We start from the raw sequence: 18,106 nt of genomic DNA on the forward strand, positions 1-18,106 counted from the left end.
TCTAGCTCTCTTGGCATTTGGACGAATTACAATATGCAAGGTATCAAATTTCCAATTGACCTATATCTGTGCTTAAACCGAGAGCGAAGAATCATCAATGCACGAGAATAATTCGATTTGAATGATCCTCTTTCTAAAGCATTGGAATCAACACTCCTTAGCATATGAACATTCCAATAGACAAAAGAAAACGTACTGTAACCATTGGAAGGTATCAATTTATTGGACCAGGAGTCTGTTTTTCAGAGGGCCCAAATGAACTCTCCCCAAAACAAAGGAAATTGCATGCACATAGTACAGGTGAATACCCTCTGGAAATGCATATTTGAACCATCCAAAAAAGACAGGTTTTCCAAGGGTTTGTTCTCCAAAACTGCTTGTAACCGAATGGTTCTCAAAGCAGACGGACATGTGCCAGAACCAGGTAGAATGAATTCTGCCTTGTTTATTTTCCATTCGGAGTAGAAAAGATCCGACCATGAAGTTCGTTGTGTGCCTCCTCCTGGTAACTTGTTTCAGAATATCAAATGTGTTGGCGGAAGCCATAAACAAAGACAGGGATTGTAAAGCCAAAAGATTTGAATCCAGGTCCATCAATATAGAGGATATTATAAGTTTCCTGAAGAAACGTGGCCAAGAAATCAAAAATGTTTGTGGTGACGTTTGTCAAACGGAAGAAGATGTCACGAAGGTTGTGGGGAAAGGCAAATACTATGACCAGATCGAGAAGTCTATTGATTGTCAAAAATTGTTTGAGAATCTTCATATCACGGATTATGAATCAGAACTGTTCAGACCCCTGAAAAAGGTAATTTCACGCTCGTTTCAATCTTTCTCAAGCCTCATTGGCCTCATTCAGGTTTTTTATTCGTCTGTTATTGATCTAATTCGGTGTAATTATTGTCCCTGATTTAACCCACCACAAATTACTCAAAAAAATAGCGAACTTATGCGGATGTGACCAGAGCAATTTTCCATTCCTTCGCCCACACTCCAAACAAATGTAGCGTCTTCAATTTCGTTGGAATACTCACGGATTAGATGTCCGTAATCTTGGGTCCTAGGAAATCCTCGGTGTTATTTTGAAGATAATTTATGAGCGACATCAATAACGGCACGCTAAAAACAGAAAATGGCACATCACAGTTTGTTTTGATTGACACACTGAAAAACAAAGTAGTACACTGAACTATGAGGCGAATGCAATTGCCAAACCCAACCAACCACTCAAAAATTATTTTGAAGAAAGTGGTGCACCGAGATGCTTGAGGAAGATGGTTATAAAAGAGGGAAAGTATTATCTAATTCTGAGTTGTCCCACTGAGTTGAGTTCCTCAAGGCGATTCATATTTCATATTCCAAGGGATGTAATAACGTGAAGTGCACGCGAATTTCAGTGGTATGAAATGATGCTTATTTTTGATGACTAGTTCTGAATGTAGGAGTTCAGAACCATGTATCAAGGGGAATATTCAGGTACATTTGGGCAAAGTCCGGTTTATAGAATGAACATACTAACTGCTGTTTTAGTTCATCATACAAGTATGGATCACAACAAAATTTTCATTCTCTGAAACTATGACCATGTCATATCTTCCATGAAATAGTGACTCTTCATTGTTTTTGTTTGATGAAGACAGATAATCTTGACTCAACAACGGAAAGGAAACTCTAACCGCCATAATGAGAAAGTTTATTTCACAACGATTTGTTCACGGGAGGTTGGAAAGAAAGTTTCCCTTGATCATTGACGAGAAAACAAACTTCGATGAATAAAATCTTGACTTTTAATAGTTTTGAGTCAGAATTATACCTTGAATACCTGGAATCCGTTACCGCAAAAGACATCGTCCTATTCCAAGACCAAGGGCGCCACTCTCCTGGTATGAAGTGTATTCAAGTTCAGATTTCAAAAAGTGTAAATGGCCAACAACTGAAACTTTTTTGCCTTTTCATGTGTTCGCGCTTATCTTCAAACTCGTTAGCATGAGCAGGTGAACTCGCCAGAGGTTCAAGGTTCACTCTTCATCATGTCGACGACATTCTTCAAGCCTTATTTTCATAAATTTCCATTAAATGAATACCTATTCTTTGCGTATGACTCTTTGCGCCATGCGCGTTATGTTTGCCAATTTTATACGTTTAGCGTGCCGCTTTCCCTTTTTGGTGTGTCAAGACTACCTTTATGTGTGCTGATTTGCTTGTACCACCTTGTACTTTTGGTAAGCCAGCTTTTTTGATAAGGTGCCATTTTTTAGGCGTGCCAGGAATAATTCTGTGCATGGGGAGCTGCGTGTGCTGATTTATTTCTTTTTTGTGTCCTAATTTCTATTCAACCCTTAATTTATTTGATTTTACCGATGCAAAATTTCTTTCTCGGGCTTCTTCATAAGTCTATTATTCTATTTGCTCCCCTCAAATGTTAGTACCTATGTAGCACGAAGGTATTGATCCAATGGCATCTTTCAAGTCAGATTTGGACAGCTTTTTGATAAGCATTCCAGATCAATCCTACGGTCAAGGGCCAGCCAGAGAAACCAACTCAAATTCATTGGTAGTTCAAATATTGCATCAAGTTATGGACATCCCAAACCAAAGATGCTTTTTTTTGACAGATTCCTTCGTTTATGCAAAACGATTACTCATACCAAGGGAGAGTGGAATTGGTCTCCAATTATATGGACGATTCCCACGGTCAAACCCACTCTTTAGTATGGACCAAAGACAATGTAGACAAAGAGCGAACCCAGTTCCGGGAGGATCGAATGAGAGGCAGTTATGGGAACGCTATCGTCAAAATTCTCGCCGAAAATGCTAGAAACCATTTGAACATCTCTGGAAGTCACGTGTTGGTGATTGGCTCTCAGGTGAGAATAATATTGCTATCAACATATGGAATGTCGAAGATAAATCTATCGAATTTCTCCTAGACCCCTTGGCTGGAGGCCATGTTGCTGGAAGTGGGCGCTAAGAAANTCAAAATTCTCGCCGAAAATGCAAGAAACCATATGAACATCTCTGGAAGTCACGTGTTGGTGATCGGCTCTCAGGTGAGAATAATACTGCTATCAACATATGGAATGTCGAAGATAAATCTATCGAATTTCTCCTAGACCCCTTGGCTGGAGGCCATGTTGCTGGAAGTGGGCGCTAAGAAAGTGACCACTCTCGAGTACGTCAAAATACGCAGTGAAGTCCCGGAAATCGACATCATCACTCCCATGGAAATGGGCAAGGCATTTTTGGCCGGAGAGTTGCCCGAATTTGATGCTGTGGTCACTTTCTCTTCCATTGAACACAGTGGATTGGGTCGATACGGGGATGGGTTGAACCCTTTTGCTGATCTAATCACAATGGCCCGAACTTGGTGTGTGACCAAGAAAGGCGGGCGAGCGCTCGTGGGCGTGCCAACAGGCCCCGATCAAGTATTGTTCAATGCCGCCAAAGTGTACGGACCCCTTCAATATTCCCATCTCTTTGCCAATTGGAAGCAGATCCATTCGACTGCGGATTACTCTAAATACTCGCAACAATGCAGATACTGTTATCAACCGGTGCACATCATTGAGAAACAATAACATAGCATAACACAACCACCACTTTTATTCCCTATTACTTCTGGGAGCTTTGCTGTTGCTCGAACTTGGGGTATTTTTTCATCACGTCATCCCAAAGCAATTTCCCTTGGGACATGCGTCGCAAGACCTCAGGCACGTCGTCCACCGGCATCCTCACTTGAAGGGTACTATCACGCTCTCTCACGGTGACCGTGTGGGGCGTTTTGAGACTGTCAAAGTCCACACAGATCCCGAATGGAACGGCCACTTCGTCGGTCCGGGCATATCTCTTGCCAATGGATCCAGAGCTGTCATCCACCTTATGCGAGACTTCAGCCTCGGTCAAGGCCTTGGACAACAACTTTACCAACGGGATGAAGTCCGGGTTGTTGGACAGGGGCAAAACGGAGCACTTGATGGGCGCCATCCAGGCGGGCAGGGAGAAATAAGTACGTTGCTCATCATCCGGACGAACTCGGAAGCTGTGCTCCAGGAGCGAGTACATGATGCGTCCCACTCCGAAAGAGGGCTCGATCACACTGGGAATGATCTCCTCGACGAAGACCTTCTTTTGAAAGCGTTTCACCTCCACGATCATGTCTTTGGTAAGGGTAAAGGTCTGGCCATCGATTTCCACGCTGTGCTGACCTGTGCTATTCAAACTCGACTCGATGGACTCGACGGCGGCAGTGTCCAAATTGGCCAAATGGGTCGTAAGCAGTTTGGCCTCTTTCTTGAAGGTCTTGCCCAAGGCCGACTTATTGGTGATCAACTCGACCACGTTCTCCATAACCGGCTCAGGCAAGGGCTTCTCCGCACAAAGCTTGACCCCTGGAATAGAATAGAGAGTTAAACCAGCGTTCGATAACGGTTCTGGAACTGAATCGCAAGGCAATCAGTCGCATGTACCTGTGGCCTTGTAATGTTGGTTGAGATCAAAGGCTGAACGATCAGCACATCCCACGCACTCGACCCAACCGTAGGAGGTCAATATCTCGGCGTCCCAACAATCACAAGCGTAATGGGCCATCTCGTTGCCCATGTGTTGGCGGAAGCGCAGTCGCTTGGGGTCGATCCCAATCTTCAGCAGGAATTGCTGGATCCTGGCCATGAAATAACCAATGGTGTGGTTGGCCACAGTGCTCTGTAATCATGGGATACTTTTGTTGGAACATTGGGATTGATTTTCAATATGGCAAACGACAAACGCGTTCAGTCAGCATACAAGTCACACTCAGGATGCAAAGCAAAGAAAAAAGCGACAAGATCGTAAAAAAAAGCAACAACCTTGGGTCGAGATTGAGACCCGAAAAGCTCCGTGACTATCTCGTCCAAGCTTTGGGTTGGATTGCCCGGCCAGGATTGACGTTCTTGTGGATCAAAGCTGGCCAAATGGGTGTGCCATCGGGTCACATTAGACATGGCACTGGGAATCGTTGGATAAGTGAAGCTAACGTGTTGGGAAAGGATGTTGTCCCATTGGGAAGGAGCAAAATCTCGGATATATGGCCGATGAAGGAGGTATTTGTTGAAGTAGTAAAGGTCGTCAAGAGTAGAGAGAGTTTGGAAATGGTTTGAATCCTGAGGGTTGGCATGAGAAACGAAAAGAAGAACACCGATTGGTTTGAGCTTTCAATTTTTGTTGCCTACCTCAAAGATTTCAAGAGCAAATTTTTGGACATGGGTAGGTAGAGCCCATTTTAGGAAGCACTAGTCCCTAACTTCTAGAGATATGGACTTACGTACTACAATGCAAGAGATATTTTTTTGTCGTCTGAACCATTCATCTCTTCCAATTTTAGCACAACTTGCCAAATAAACGCACTTGGCCCAGTTTGAACCCAAAATCTGGCTTAGGGAACTCAGAAGAAGTAATCAAAGCTACACAGTATTGGCAACATAAAATTTCAAGTTCCGGCCAGCTCCATCAGCTTTTAACAAGATAAAAAAGGCACGAACCACTTTATAATTGAAATTCATTGCGGTAATTCGTCTTTCATTGCAAATAACCTAATTACTTGATTTATTTTGTGAACATATTCTGATAGGGGCTCAGAGCTGCTCTGACCCAAAGCAAGCCGATTTGGCGGAATCTCGCTGACAGTCTATATTTCTAGAAGTCCGTCCCTGTGTTCAGAAGAATCAATGGTTTGAGCGAGTTCACAGGTGATTTCGAGCGCTTCCGTTCGATATCAAAGTCCAACGCTGATTACATTGTACTAACATTCTCGACCTCACCACCAACCATGAGCTTAATAAATCAGCCCAAGAAATGAACTCACCGAGTCAACAGCCTCGCCGATGGTGGTTTTATAAACGGACTTGCCCTCCATTTGATTGGCTGCCGAGTACAGGCAGATCTCGGTACCACGGATGTCGTCAAATTTCGGATGAGACTTGTCCTGGGGATCGCAGAAATGCTCGATTTCAGCCATGGTGAACTCTCGCACACGGAGCAATCCGGATCTCGGCGAGATCTCGTTTCGAAATGCGTTGCCAATTTGCGCAGCCGCAAACGGCAGTTTGCCCTGATTGAACTCCAAAAGGCGCTTGAAGTTCACAAAGATGCCTTGGGCCGTCTCGGGCCTGAGGAAGCCCTTCATGAGGCCCGTGGGCCCGATATGCGTTTGGAACATGAGATTGAACTCCATGGGCTCGGACAGATCATTGTTGGTGACGGGAGATTTCATGCTGAACTCTTTCATGATGGCCGACATCTCAGGAGCGCCCATGTTGTCCAACTTGACGATGATATCGTCACATCGAGCTTTGACTTCGGCCGTGGCCTTCTTCTCGGACTTGACCTATCAACGATCCAACCCATCATTACGAACATGGTAATGTTTTCTTCCACACAGACCAAACCCAACCCAGTCTCACCTTCTCCAATTGGGCCTTGATCAAGTGATCGAGACGGAAACATTCGCCATTCTTCAGGTCTTTGACCATCAAGTCGGCAAACTTGTCCACGTGTCCCGAGGCCTTCAAAACGGGCTCAGGGGTGAGCATGGTACAGTCCACTTCCAGCATTTGCTCTTCCATGACGAAAAACGAGCGCCACAAATTGAGCAGATTGCCCTTGAGGGCGCAACCCATGGGGCCGAAATCGTACTGACCGGACACGCCCCCGTAGATGGCAAACGATTGGTCGTAGAAGAAGCGACGCTTTAGTAAATCTTCCATCTTGGCCCGGTCAAAAAATGCCTCGGCCGGACTGAAATAATAATGAAAAAAATGGACAGTTAAATTTCAGTACGTAATCAATTTGGCTTAGATATTATTAGTCTCATTTCAGAGAGAAAGGCTATCTATCGTCTATTTATGATGTAATTCGACACCCCTGGGTGAGAAAAGTGCTAGGACAAACCAGAAATTTCCCGGAACAATATTGGTTATATCTAGGACGGGATTTTTGTAAATCAAAAAACCAAGGGAAATAACTTTGTGGTGGCGGTGGTTCTTCTTACATTTTGCAGTGCCTTGAATGCACCTAGTTTTTATATACTCTTATATTTCTATATATTCATGACAAATATTTGACAATGTCAACACAGTTTCTAGACATTGGCCTGTCTTTGGTATGACAACAGATGGAACAAAACAGAGCCTTGATTTTGAAAATAGATCGTCAACATTTGACTCTTAAAAATACAACACTGTTCCGCTGTCTACTGTTCACAATTTTTCAGATAAAGTCATGATATATATCTGACATGCACGTATAATTCGTGTCCACAAAGATGTAGCCTTTATCCATCCCCAGATTTGTGCCGAGTGACTTTTTTAAGTCATCGTTGTAATATTTCAGAACTAACCTAACCTGACCATTCACCAGGTTTCTTACGTGAGTTCGAGTTCTTTGTCCTCCAAGGTCTTCTTGCGAACCTTGAGCTCGGCCACGGCCTTCTTGACGTCCATTTCGGGGGCCTTCTGGGTCTTGAGTTCTCGCACCACATCGCCCTGCTCCTTGACCAAGGCCCGCAAGGGCGCCAAGAGCGCTTCCACCTCCGGATCCATGGCTAGCCACTCCCGTAAGCTAACGACTTTACTAGCCCGTTGATGCGGCTGGAACTTCTTATGACCCCAGCCCCGGCTGCCACTACTCGTCGTGCGCACGCTCACGAATGTCAATCCTAAGCCAATCTCCCGCTGATGAGGGCGAGGGTGGTAAAAGGCGGATAGGGCGCGTGCGGTTACGGCTGTCGTGTCCGATGGTGCGAGCCGGCCACGGTGTCCTCCACGTATGAGGAAGTGCAATCTCAATCCCGGTCCCGCTCTCGCTCTGGCCCACGTATTCATAGACATGAGAGAAAGAAAGAGAGTGAGCGGACGGATGCTGTATCTATGGATGTATAGGCATGAGGCATGGGCTGCATGGACTGCATGGACTGCCGTACTCCACGATGTGTGTGTGTATAGCTTGCTGCGGGAGGGAGCCTCTGAGTACTAGTGGGAGGGAAGGGAATCCAATGAGAGAGAGAGAGGAAGGGAGAGAGGGACACTTGGACACATATGTACGTCTATCCAACCATGGTCCAGCCCAGTGTTGCCAGATATGCGGGGGGGGATTCATTAGTTCTAGGGTTTATGATTTTCCAACCACATTCTGTTAGCAATCCACTTTTTCCACTCCATAAGACATTGGTGGACAGAACTTGGCGATCATAATCAAAGACGCTTGAATTGGATGAGAACGATTTAATAAAGCACATCAAAAATCGCGCAGAAAACTGTTACATCTAAAAGGTTTTGACGATGTAGATCTATGTACGATTTCAAAGTATGTGAGTTAAAATGCGTCATGCGAGTGAGAATGTGATTGTAAGTCGTAACGGAAAAAGACCAATGACAATGATCCATATGTAACTTATTACACTTACTCTGAGTTCAAACGTAGTAACCATTACATAAAAATAATACGAAATAATATGAAAATGCTATTCACTAACATAAAAATGTAATTACAATCACATGAAAATGTAATTCCAATGGGGTACCCCACGTGGTTTCGTGAGCGCTTATTTTGAGATGCGATTTGAACTCAATTGCACCTACTGCAAGCTTTCACTACCCTAGATCCATTCCATTCAAATCCAGAGTGCAATGCCTGTCTCAGGAAAGATTTAGAAAATAGTGAACATCACCACCAAGGTGACAAAGAATTACCATGCAACCAATAAAAGACATATCTTAATAGCCTTTGGCTCAAAGTAAAATTTAAATGTATGTTATTGCAAATATTGTTGAAGAAAGAACCTTCATTTTCGCGAATTACAACCAAAAGCTGAAAAGTAATAAATCATTCTTGAAATATTTAGCACCCGTGCAGTTGAAATGATAAGTTAGAATAACACAATTTTGAATACTGGTTGTCAATATTTTTCAGCATTGGGGGTGAAGTGACAAATTTACCAAAGACTGAATCATATGTCTGAAATTTGTATCATTTGCTTTTCAGCTTGGAAAACTGCGCAAAATTAAACCTTAATTTTGATCATTATTTTGCCGCAATTGAAAGCAGTGGTGTACGAGGTGATGTCAAAAACAAATGATAGTCCTTCATTTGTGGCACTCTATTTGACTAGAAAAAAAAAATTATATTTTAACATTTCTCAACGTAATCCCCCTCGAGCTGGATGCACTTGTTCCATCGTTCCACCCACTTCTGGAACGCCTTGGCAAAGTCCTCTTTGGGGATGGCACCAACCACCCGTTCCCAATCAGTTTTGATGGTATTGCCGTTGATGTGATCACCGGAGAGATGTCCTTTAACAGTTGGAAACAAAAAGAAGTCTGCTGGGGCAAGATCTGGGGAATAAGCGGGGTGGGGGATCACTTTGATGCTCTGGGTGGCCAAGTACTCCACCGTGGTCTTGGCGGTGTGAACGGGCGCATTGTCCCAATGCAAATGCCACCCATTCTCCACTAATTCTGGTCGTTTCTTCTTCAAAACCTTCAAGAACCTTCCCATGACGTCGATGATGTAGGCGGAATCAACTCCGGTGCCCACTGGGACATAGTTTTCATAGACCATGCCATTATAGTCGAAAAAGGCAATGACCATCTGCTTTTTCCGTGAAGCGTGGACTCGGGCCTTTGTCGGCTCTGGTGTGCCTTTTTTTAGCCATTGCTTGGACTGCTCCTTGGTCTCAGGTGTGTGGAAGGACACTGCAGATTCATCCATAGTTATCACGGACCTCAAAAATGCTTCTCCATGGTTGAAATACAGTTTTTTGAAGCCTTTGGCACACAGGACTCGCGCAGCTTTCTGGTCTTGAGAGAGGAGCTTGGGCACCCATCTTGCCGACTTCTTTACAAGGCCAAGATCGAGGTGGAGAATATTTTCAATCGTTCCGTGGCAGAGATCAAACTCACTGGCAAGTTGCTTGGTGGTTACACGGCGATCCTCATCCACATATTTGCTAACAGCAGCGATAAGCTCCGGAGTCCGCACCCATTTCTGGGGGTTTTGATGCCTTTTGTCATCCGTGTCCTCACCAGCCTTAACAGAGGCCACGATCTTAAATATTTGCCCAATGGTCATGGCAGAAGGGCCATGGGCGGCGTCGACCAATTTTTTGATTTCATTGGCTTTCATGCCCGTTTTGGCGAGGTCCGCAACAAAATCCCTCACGCGGCCCATTGTAATTAAGTCCAGAAATGGGAGCGGGTGCAATAGGTGGCCTTTAAAGATGGGTCGTTGCTGATAAGCTAAGGCGTGCTAGCCAAATATTGTAAACAATAAAATTATTCAAAATTGGCACGGAAATAATTGCTTCTTTGTCACAAAAGCTCTCATTTTTACATAGCGGTCACAAAACCTCCACTATCATTTGTTTTTGACATCACCTCGTATGTTTGAGTGCTTAGGCTTAGTTTAGCTGAAACTATTACTATAACAGTAATTTGTTTCAAAAAATAGGTCAAATCCTATATCTTTCATCTTTATTGGTAAATGAACTAACTACCTTTGCACATTCTTTCCTTTCCTATTTCTCAGGTCTAATGCTCTTTACCCATTAGCTGGTGTTCAGGGCTTTAGTAAAGAAATTACAGTAATTCGTTCCTTTTTTTCGAAAAAGGAACTGCAATTACATTACATTTTAAAATTGTGAAATTGTAACGACCCAAAATCGAAAAGAATGACTCGTTACTCGTTCCTTTTTGAGCTTCCAGAACGGTCTTTGACTTTCGTTTATCTCGTGACAGCTGCGGAACCTTCAGACGCAACAGAAATTGCCATTTTTTTTTGCTGATTCCATTTAGCATATTTTGATAAAAAAAGGTCAGGGTTGGAAATTGTGCTTGCTCTGAACTATTTTGAGGGTGTTCTTGGTTTTTAATCTGAAATTCCGTCCAACTGAAGATAAACGCTATTCTCCACCGATTAGTTGGCGGTGCCCATTTTTAAATTTGTTACAAACTGTTAGAAAGGTTTTGAGAGAGAGTTTAAGGGCTATTAATATCGTGTTAGGTTAGGTTGGGTTAGGTTAGGTAAGATTAGGTTAGGTTAAGTTTAAAAAAGTAGCACCGCCAACTAATCGGTGGAGAATAACGTTTACCTTCGACTGAAGATCTGATTTAGCGCAATATTGTCAAGAAAAAAAAATATCTCTTTGGCTTGAATATGATGCATCAAATTTCCAAAGCCTCAGTTCCACGACTGAAGGGATGGACTTTTTACACAGCAAATCTTAACCGATTTGACAATGTCTAAACCTGTTTTTCGATCATGACTTTTGTGACATTGTTTTAAACCTTCAACAATTTTTATCCCATCCAGGGTCCGAATTTTGACTCCTCAAAACATTTTGAACAATTATGCCAAGATGAAATGCCAATGCTAATGATGGAAAAAGTCAATAGTTTTCAAATTGTAGGCTTTAGGAGTGTTTGAAGCCAAAAACACAATTTCTATAGAAAAGTATGGTCTTGATGGGGCAAAACCCATAACATAATGGTCATCTAGATTTTACGGAAGAGTAACGAGTAACGGTAATACCTTTTTTTTCGAGTAATGGTTGTGTAACGAATTACTTTTTTTGACCAAAATAACTGTAACCGTAATTCGTTCCTTTTATTGAGGAACGACTAATGCCCTGCTGGTGTTGCATACTGAGCGAGGGAATATGTCCTATCTCAGGCAAGTATAACATAAAGATATTTGATAGATTAGCTGAAATGCTGTTGACAACCCATAAAATTTGAACCTACATGGGCTAACTTTGACTTTTAAGGCAACCCTGTTGTTGAACTCCGGCATGACTTAACTGTTGTTGTCATCTGTGTGTTAAGGGTGCACAAAAAGCTCGTCAGGATCTATGTGTCAATCCAAGAAGACGCGATAAGATACTCGAACGAGCCAAAGATATGAGCCAATGGCACAGGGCTAATGTTTTGGGCTATTTAGGACCAACGCTTCAAGACGGCATGACCAATTGTGATTACTTGGATTCATAACAGTAGAGGAAACTAGTCACCCTCATCTGAGAGAGCCTCTTGTCCATGGGATGTTGCAGAAAAGCTAAAACAATCGGCATCAAGTCCTATTTGGGAACCATAAATCTATCTAGGAAATAAAGTTGAATACGTTACTATCAGAGACTGTTGCGTCAGGCATCTGCGGCATGTCTATTCTGGTGTTCAATGTTGATGATGACACGCGCTTGCCACGTTGGGGAATCACTCTAGAGGGCGCCACCACCATCCACCATATTCATAAATATGGGCCCTATGCATAACTCAGGGAATTTACCTAAAAGGCCAATTCAGACCCAAAACATATTCCCAAACTTTCAGTCGGCAGGCCAATGATTCAATAGATTTATTCATTCCAGACGGTATAAACGGATCTTAATGACATTTGAAGGCGTCATGACCCTATCCCAAATTAAAATTAGTCGTGTTTCCATTATGAGAACACCAAAATAGTAGAACAGGCCATCTGGACATCAAACCCTTCTTTTTTCTGTGGGTGGCCCAAGCCGCTAAAGTAAGCTGTGAAACGAACTCATCCGAATATGCGGCCGCTTTGTCAGCTGATCAACCTGGCAAGCCCACTCCATAATACACAACATTCCCTCTTTTCTAGACCGATGATATCCACAGCAACCTAACATCGGAGCTACATTCCCACTTCTTGCATGGACTGAGCCCCAGATTGAGCCACTGATCTGACTAAGCTAGGGATTGCACCATCCATCTTCATATTGCGTCTCTTTCAAATTCATGAGGTAATATATATATATATATAGAGAGAGAGAGAGAGAGAGAGAGAGTTTCATCGTTCCGACTTCCGATGAGCTTTGACTTAGTTTAATCTTGACCATGAATACTATCACAGCCAACTGTCATTTAAAGGCTGTCGATGTAGTCAAGTGAACTAGGTGAACATTGGGGTCTCTCGTCTTCAATTGCAGTTGAAGTTGGTGAAGAGATGGCTTCGCTCTTGGACACCCCTGGTGGAGGCGGAGGAGGAGGAGGCGGGTCGGCCTCGACCTCCTTGGAGGATGGAGGCGGATTAGGTGTGCCCGAGGTCATGCTTCGCCCGGATTACTCTTCGATCGCCGCGTCCACTTCGCTGATTTCGCCCAACGAGAGCCAATTCGAGCTGATTCTACAGCGGGTTCGCGATCTCATGGAGGAAGGACGAGGTAATCCATCCCATGAGGGTTTTCATGGCCAATGTTTTTTCAAATGTCCAAGGATGGGGATAGGCCAGTTCCATCCGGTCAATGTGACGGAAATACCGTCCCTGGATACTCGAAAATCCACCCTAAAACCCAGGTCATTGAACTTCTAGTTCATTGTCTTGGTAGGCCCTTTCGGGCTTTTTAGCAGTTTCGCTTCCATGGAATGCTTGGGCCTCAAATTACGGAATGGCCATGGGGGATTATGTTATGGTTGAACGGCCAATCCAAATTTAATTTATATGACTGAACTTAATAATCCCGACTAGGAATTGAATTTTGTTCAAAAAAATCCCGAAAGATTTAAAACTTATCAGTAGAGACGAACATATTGTCATTCTTTGGAGTAGATTATGTTGGTCCAGTCGCAATTCGGGTTTTCAACCTGAAACATAATCGAACATAGGGGAGGTCTTTTTTTGAAGTGACCATAATGGCAAGTAAATTGATCAATGAGCCCCAATAATGGCATCAAAAGGACATCTACCTATTTAAAGGAAATAAGGGATTTTGCCAAATTCACAAAAGGTCGCTGCAATCATGACTAATTCATCACAGCCTTCCGACATTAGGCTTTAGCTAATCACCGATATTTTACACGACAACTCGTTGCCTAGGATAGCCTATCAGCCAAACTACAAGATGACAATGAGCGTTTGCCTTGTATTTAAATGGGCTTTACTCTTCGCTTCCCGGATGCTATTCACGGAACTATTAAAATGAAAGACTGTTATCCATCTATTTTGAACAGTTAAGATCGAAATGATAATTGTCTGAACAAGAAAATTAAGTTGGCAGAGCGAGGTGGCCCTAGAGTGTCAGCTGGAATGCGTATCAAACATTTGTCGCTATCTGACTTCAAATATGTTACCGGATCAACAACATTTACATACCGTGAATGATAGGGGTGATAAGATGAATTTCATTTGTAGATTGTGGGGCAATATGTAATAAGGAATGTTGGAGCAATAATTGCTGTGGTGCAACAGCAGAACTGATATGACTCTTTAACCCATAAGATAGTCCCAAACATTGATGTAATGTTTTTCTGCTTTTTGTTCTCTGGGGCACGGATTATGTGATACGCTTTGCTAAAATCAATTTACACAGGCACAATAGGCCCTATTTGTGCCCTGCTTGAGGAAAGCTCACAATATCGCTGCGAGTTCATTCTGGTTGTCAGAGTTTAGTTCCTATTTTTTGTTGACGATTAGGAACGTTTGAAGTGACGCATTTTTTGATACATTCTTTTATATCTTATGCATTCTTATTCCTGTCCTATGCAAAACTCGACCTTTAAGTAGAGAATTCCCAACGAAACCTTGGGCGCCCATTGTTGCACCATAACTTGGAAAGTAATAGATTTGACAAACTGACGAATTGCTAAGAACCCCCCCCTTTTGTGGTCCTAAAACTATTTGCTAAATTTCTGTACGCCTAGCCATAACCTAACATTTTAAGCAATTCACTTGCACTATTCGTATCTTGAGCGTGAGGTATTTTTATTGGACGTCTAATCGAGTTCCAAAGTTCGAGCTTGAACATCATCAAAATAAAGCCGTTGTTTTTTCGGTTGAAAAAAAGTACATCATGGCACAGTATTCCACTTATGAAGTGTTTTCAATGATTTTTACAACTTAGAGCCTGATTTCTGATTTTGTCTTGAACTGCTGGGAATTCCATTCCCAGTATCGGTAAGGAAGTCCACACAAAAAAAAATAATGATAAATAAATTAAAAAATAAAAGTGTTCTTTGGTTGATCAAGGTTTGGCGTTTGATTTCTTTTAGGTGAAACGATTTATGACGTAGGCATTCCTCTGCATGACGGCGAGGACGGGACAGTGTCTGACCGAGGTTTGACCGAGGACGAGTTCCAGGCCTCAGAGGCCACGCTTCAGTCCATCGCCGCCACGTTGGATGCGGAGTGCGTCCAATTGCGCGGGCACGCTTGCGAGGAGAATGCGGCCAAGAAGACAGCCCAGTTTCTGATTCGCAGGCGCTATGATGAGAAGGACTTCATGGAGATCCGCATTGCCGTTGTGGGCAACGTGGATGCCGGCAAATCCACTCTATTGGGTGAGTCAGATCTTGCCTTACTTGCCGGTCTCTGACCTGCCAAAATTCGATCCTGTCAAAGTCTGGAGGGAAAGAAAAAATGTATTCATTATCTTCAGTTTTGTCGAGAGGTTAGTTAAATTTGGGTTTTGTTATTTATTGCGGAAATGTTTGAACAAGTAAGTTTTGGAAAGGTCAAAATTCAAGATTCAAAAAATTCAATATGTTGGCGGGTCAGATATTGTGTGAATATGATGTTAAATGAGCATTATAAATCTTTCGTCTTGAACAGTCGGGGGTTAGTTACATTCCCGGTAGCGTTAAATAAGTATGCAATGAGAAATAGTAATTTGATGCTTATCACAAAATAAAGCCTTGTCATGAGCCAAGTTTTCTTTCTTCAATTGCTGATCATTGCTTTCCCAGTTAGAGTAAAGAAGTAAAATTGTAAGACAGATTGTGAATTCACACTATGTACCAACCGCTTTGTTTTACAATTATTAGGGATGAGCCAATTGCAATTCTCTAGCAGTTTAGAAAAAGTCAAACATATTTCAATATGTTTCCGCTCAGTCGTAAAGCCTATGTGAGTTTTTTTATAGGAGTTTTGATGCTCTTGATTATTGCTAAAATGGCTCTTGGGAGTGTGGTAATCCTGTACAAAATCCTGTAACAACACCCTGCCCAATCGTGATTTGTAGTAGGATTACCTCCCCACATTCCTAGAAATTGTCATGCTCGGTTTTTTTTTCGTAGGTGTTTTGACACACGGGGAATTGGACAATGGTCGCGGGTTTGCTCGACAAAAGCTTTTTCGGCACAAACATGAGGCCGAATCCGGACGAACCAGTTCGGTGGGAAACGACATTCTAGGCTTTGACTGTGCGGGTCAAGTGGTGAACAAGCCGGATCACGGCAATCTCGATTGGGTGCGTGTCTGTGAGAAATCCGCTAAAGTGATTACCTTCATCGATTTGGCCGGTCACGAGAAGTACTTGAAGACCACCGTTTTCGGGATGACGGGTCACGCCCCGGATTTTGGTAAGTATTTATTTATCTATATGAAGTCATTCTTATTCAATCGTTATCATTTGTATTTATTTAGTGGCATTTGCTCAGTTATTGCTTTCAATTCACTTTTACATTTGTATTCACTCTCATTCATATGAGTTCTCATTGGTCGGGATTAGCAGGGCTTAAACTGTTACCGAAAATAAAGTAACGCCTTACTTTACTGTTACCGCTGCGTTTAGAAAAAATGACTTGTTACCGTTACCCGTTACTTTTGAACAAAAAGGAGGACCTAAAACTGCAAAAAAACGCTTATGCAATTTTGTAACGGTTAAAAATTATGCAATTAAACAAATAACTCCTGTGATTATTTATAAGATACCCTTAGTGGCAAGGAAGTCATTGCATTTGAGACGGAATTTAAAAATAATCGGTTAAGAAACCTTTTTGTAGTTTTCTTGCCCTCGTTTATAAAAGAAAAAAAAGTTACGATAACGGGAGGGCAAAAAAACAGTAACGCGTTACCGGTAGCGTTACTCAAAAAGTAACGGCGTGACTCAAGCCGAGGGTATTAGGGTCTAAGACCAAAAAAAAACCAAAAAAAATGCAATTTGTAATTGAAGTATTTCAACTGCATTGGCTCAAATCTAATTAATAGATAGCATCACAGGTCTGATCGTAGGCCAGTATTAGATTTGTTCTCCGTCATTTTGTGAAGTTCAAGTATCAGCGAAACGAATCCAATTGCGGTAATAGTAGTTGTTCATGTTCTTATTCAGTTCTCCCTTGTTCAGGAATGTTGATGGTTGGGGCCAATGCTGGAATTGTTGGCATGACCAAAGAGCATCTGGGCTTGGCCTTGGCCTTGAGTGTCCCCGTGTTTGTGGTGGTCACCAAAATTGACATGTGCCCGCCCAACGTGCTCCAAGAGACCTTGAAACTCTTGGTGCGAATCCTCAAATCTCAAGGATGTCGCAAGTTCCCCGTCATGGTCAAAACGGCCGATGATGTGGTGCTCTCCGCCACCAAATTCGTTTCCGAGCGGTTATGCCCCATTTTTCAGGTAGATTGAACATACATCCAAACAACAGCAAACCCATCATCCTAAGCGTTTTCGCCTCGATCAAAACTTGTCCTAACTAGGTCTCTAACGTGTCCGGCGAGAATCTGGAGCTCTTAAAGATGTTCATGAACTTGCTCACCAATCGCACTCCCAACACCGACGACGAGCCCGCCGAGTTTCAAATCGACGACACCTACTCTGTGCCAGGTGTGGGAACCGTGGTCTCGGGCACCAATCTTCGTGGGACCATCAAATTGAACGATTCGCTTCTCTTGGGTCCGGATCCTTTGGGTCATTTCAATCCTATCTCCGTGAAGAGCATCCATCGCAAACGGATGCCCGTGACGGAAGTGCGGAGCGGTCAAACCGCGTCCTTCGCTCTCAAGAAGATCAAACGCTCGCAGATCCGGAAAGGCATGGTCATGGTGGCGCCCGAGTTGAAACCTCAGTCGTGTTGGGAGTTCGAGGGCGAGATCCTGGTGCTTCATCACCCGACCACGATAGCCACGCGATATCAGGCTATGGTCCATTGCGGCTCCATTCGCCAGACCGCCTCGATCATCGGCATGAATGCCAATTGTTTGAGAACGGGAGACAAGGCGCAGGTTCACTTCAGGTCAGATACCTCTTTTATGGTTGCATGAATGATTGCTCTATCCCACAATTCAAAGGAGTTGGGGTTTTTTTTTTTACCATGGAAATGACACTCAATAACATCCAGGTGTCAGCT

General features: G+C 43.1%; 3 protein-coding genes across 6 annotated transcripts in view; 2 read left to right on the forward strand and 1 right to left on the reverse strand.

Moving 5' to 3' along the window:
* The first annotated feature begins 376 nt into the window (after positions 1 to 376).
* LOC131878306 (uncharacterized) lies at positions 377 to 3,578 on the forward strand. 3 transcript variants are annotated; one of them, XM_059224241.1, is made up of 3 exons: positions 377 to 808; positions 2,616 to 2,867; positions 3,114 to 3,578. In XM_059224241.1, the coding sequence occupies exons 1-3, from the start codon at positions 479 to 481 to the stop codon at positions 3,576 to 3,578; spliced, it is 1,047 nt and encodes a 348-aa protein (XP_059080224.1). In that variant the 5' UTR covers positions 377 to 478. The 3 variants fall into 3 exon arrangements, with proteins under 3 accessions (XP_059080224.1, XP_059080225.1, XP_059080226.1); XM_059224242.1 differs by lacking the exon at positions 377 to 808 and adding an exon at positions 1,890 to 2,222; XM_059224243.1 differs by lacking the exon at positions 377 to 808 and adding an exon at positions 2,236 to 2,554.
* Positions 3,579 to 3,580: 2 nt separating this feature from the next.
* LOC131878301 (glycine--tRNA ligase-like) lies at positions 3,581 to 7,989 on the reverse strand. 2 transcript variants are annotated; one of them, XM_059224236.1, is made up of 6 exons: positions 7,402 to 7,989; positions 6,438 to 6,771; positions 5,840 to 6,361; positions 4,845 to 5,138; positions 4,467 to 4,701; positions 3,581 to 4,388 (listed from the first exon to the last, which is right to left on the reverse strand). In XM_059224236.1, exons 1-6 carry the CDS (start codon positions 7,860 to 7,862, stop codon positions 3,613 to 3,615), a joined length of 2,622 nt encoding a protein of 873 aa, XP_059080219.1. In that variant the 5' UTR covers positions 7,863 to 7,989; the 3' UTR covers positions 3,581 to 3,612. The 2 variants fall into 2 exon arrangements, with proteins under 2 accessions (XP_059080219.1, XP_059080220.1); XM_059224237.1 differs by lacking the exon at positions 4,845 to 5,138 and having other exon boundaries at positions 7,402 to 7,972.
* A 4,429-nt stretch (positions 7,990 to 12,418) lies between these two features.
* LOC131878303 (GTP-binding protein 1-like) overlaps positions 12,419 to 18,106 on the forward strand; it is a 6,304-nt gene continuing 616 nt past the window's right edge. Inside the window, exons 1-7 of the mRNA XM_059224239.1 lie at positions 12,419 to 12,549; positions 12,649 to 12,790; positions 12,977 to 13,210; positions 15,036 to 15,323; positions 16,059 to 16,343; positions 17,108 to 17,376; positions 17,457 to 17,992. Of these exons, the coding sequence (XP_059080222.1) occupies positions 12,994 to 13,210; positions 15,036 to 15,323; positions 16,059 to 16,343; positions 17,108 to 17,376; positions 17,457 to 17,992 (1,595 nt within the window). The 5' untranslated portion in view covers positions 12,419 to 12,549; positions 12,649 to 12,790; positions 12,977 to 12,993. The remainder of the gene's footprint in view (positions 12,550 to 12,648; positions 12,791 to 12,976; positions 13,211 to 15,035; positions 15,324 to 16,058; positions 16,344 to 17,107; positions 17,377 to 17,456; positions 17,993 to 18,106) is intronic.

Source organism: Tigriopus californicus, chromosome 3 (genome assembly GCF_007210705.1).
Source record: "Tigriopus californicus strain San Diego chromosome 3, Tcal_SD_v2.1, whole genome shotgun sequence".
Lineage (NCBI taxonomy): Eukaryota > Metazoa > Arthropoda > Copepoda > Harpacticoida > Harpacticidae > Tigriopus > Tigriopus californicus.

What these genes read in the sequence shown, in the direction of transcription:
- LOC131878301 (XM_059224236.1), bottom strand. Translation starts at nt 7,862, where the DNA reads ATGTCTATGAATACGTGGGCCAGAGCGAGAGCGGGACCGGGATTGAGA. An exon ending in TCAAGGCCCAATTGGAGAAG is followed by an intron (nt 6,362 to 6,437) that starts GTGAGACTGGGT and finishes GATCGTTGATAG; the next exon opens with GTCAAGTCCGAGAAGAAGGC. An exon ending in GGTCTCAATCTCGACCCAAG is followed by an intron (nt 4,702 to 4,844) that starts GTTGTTGCTTTT and finishes CCATGATTACAG; the next exon opens with AGCACTGTGGCCAACCACAC.
- LOC131878306 (XM_059224241.1), top strand. Translation starts at nt 479, where the DNA reads ATGAAGTTCGTTGTGTGCCTCCTCCTGGTAACTTGTTTCAGAATATCA. An exon ending in TGTTCAGACCCCTGAAAAAG is followed by an intron (nt 809 to 2,615) that starts GTAATTTCACGC and finishes TTTTTTTGACAG; the next exon opens with ATTCCTTCGTTTATGCAAAA. An exon ending in TGTTGGTGATTGGCTCTCAG is followed by an intron (nt 2,868 to 3,113) that starts GTGAGAATAATA and finishes AATTTCTCCTAG; the next exon opens with ACCCCTTGGCTGGAGGCCAT.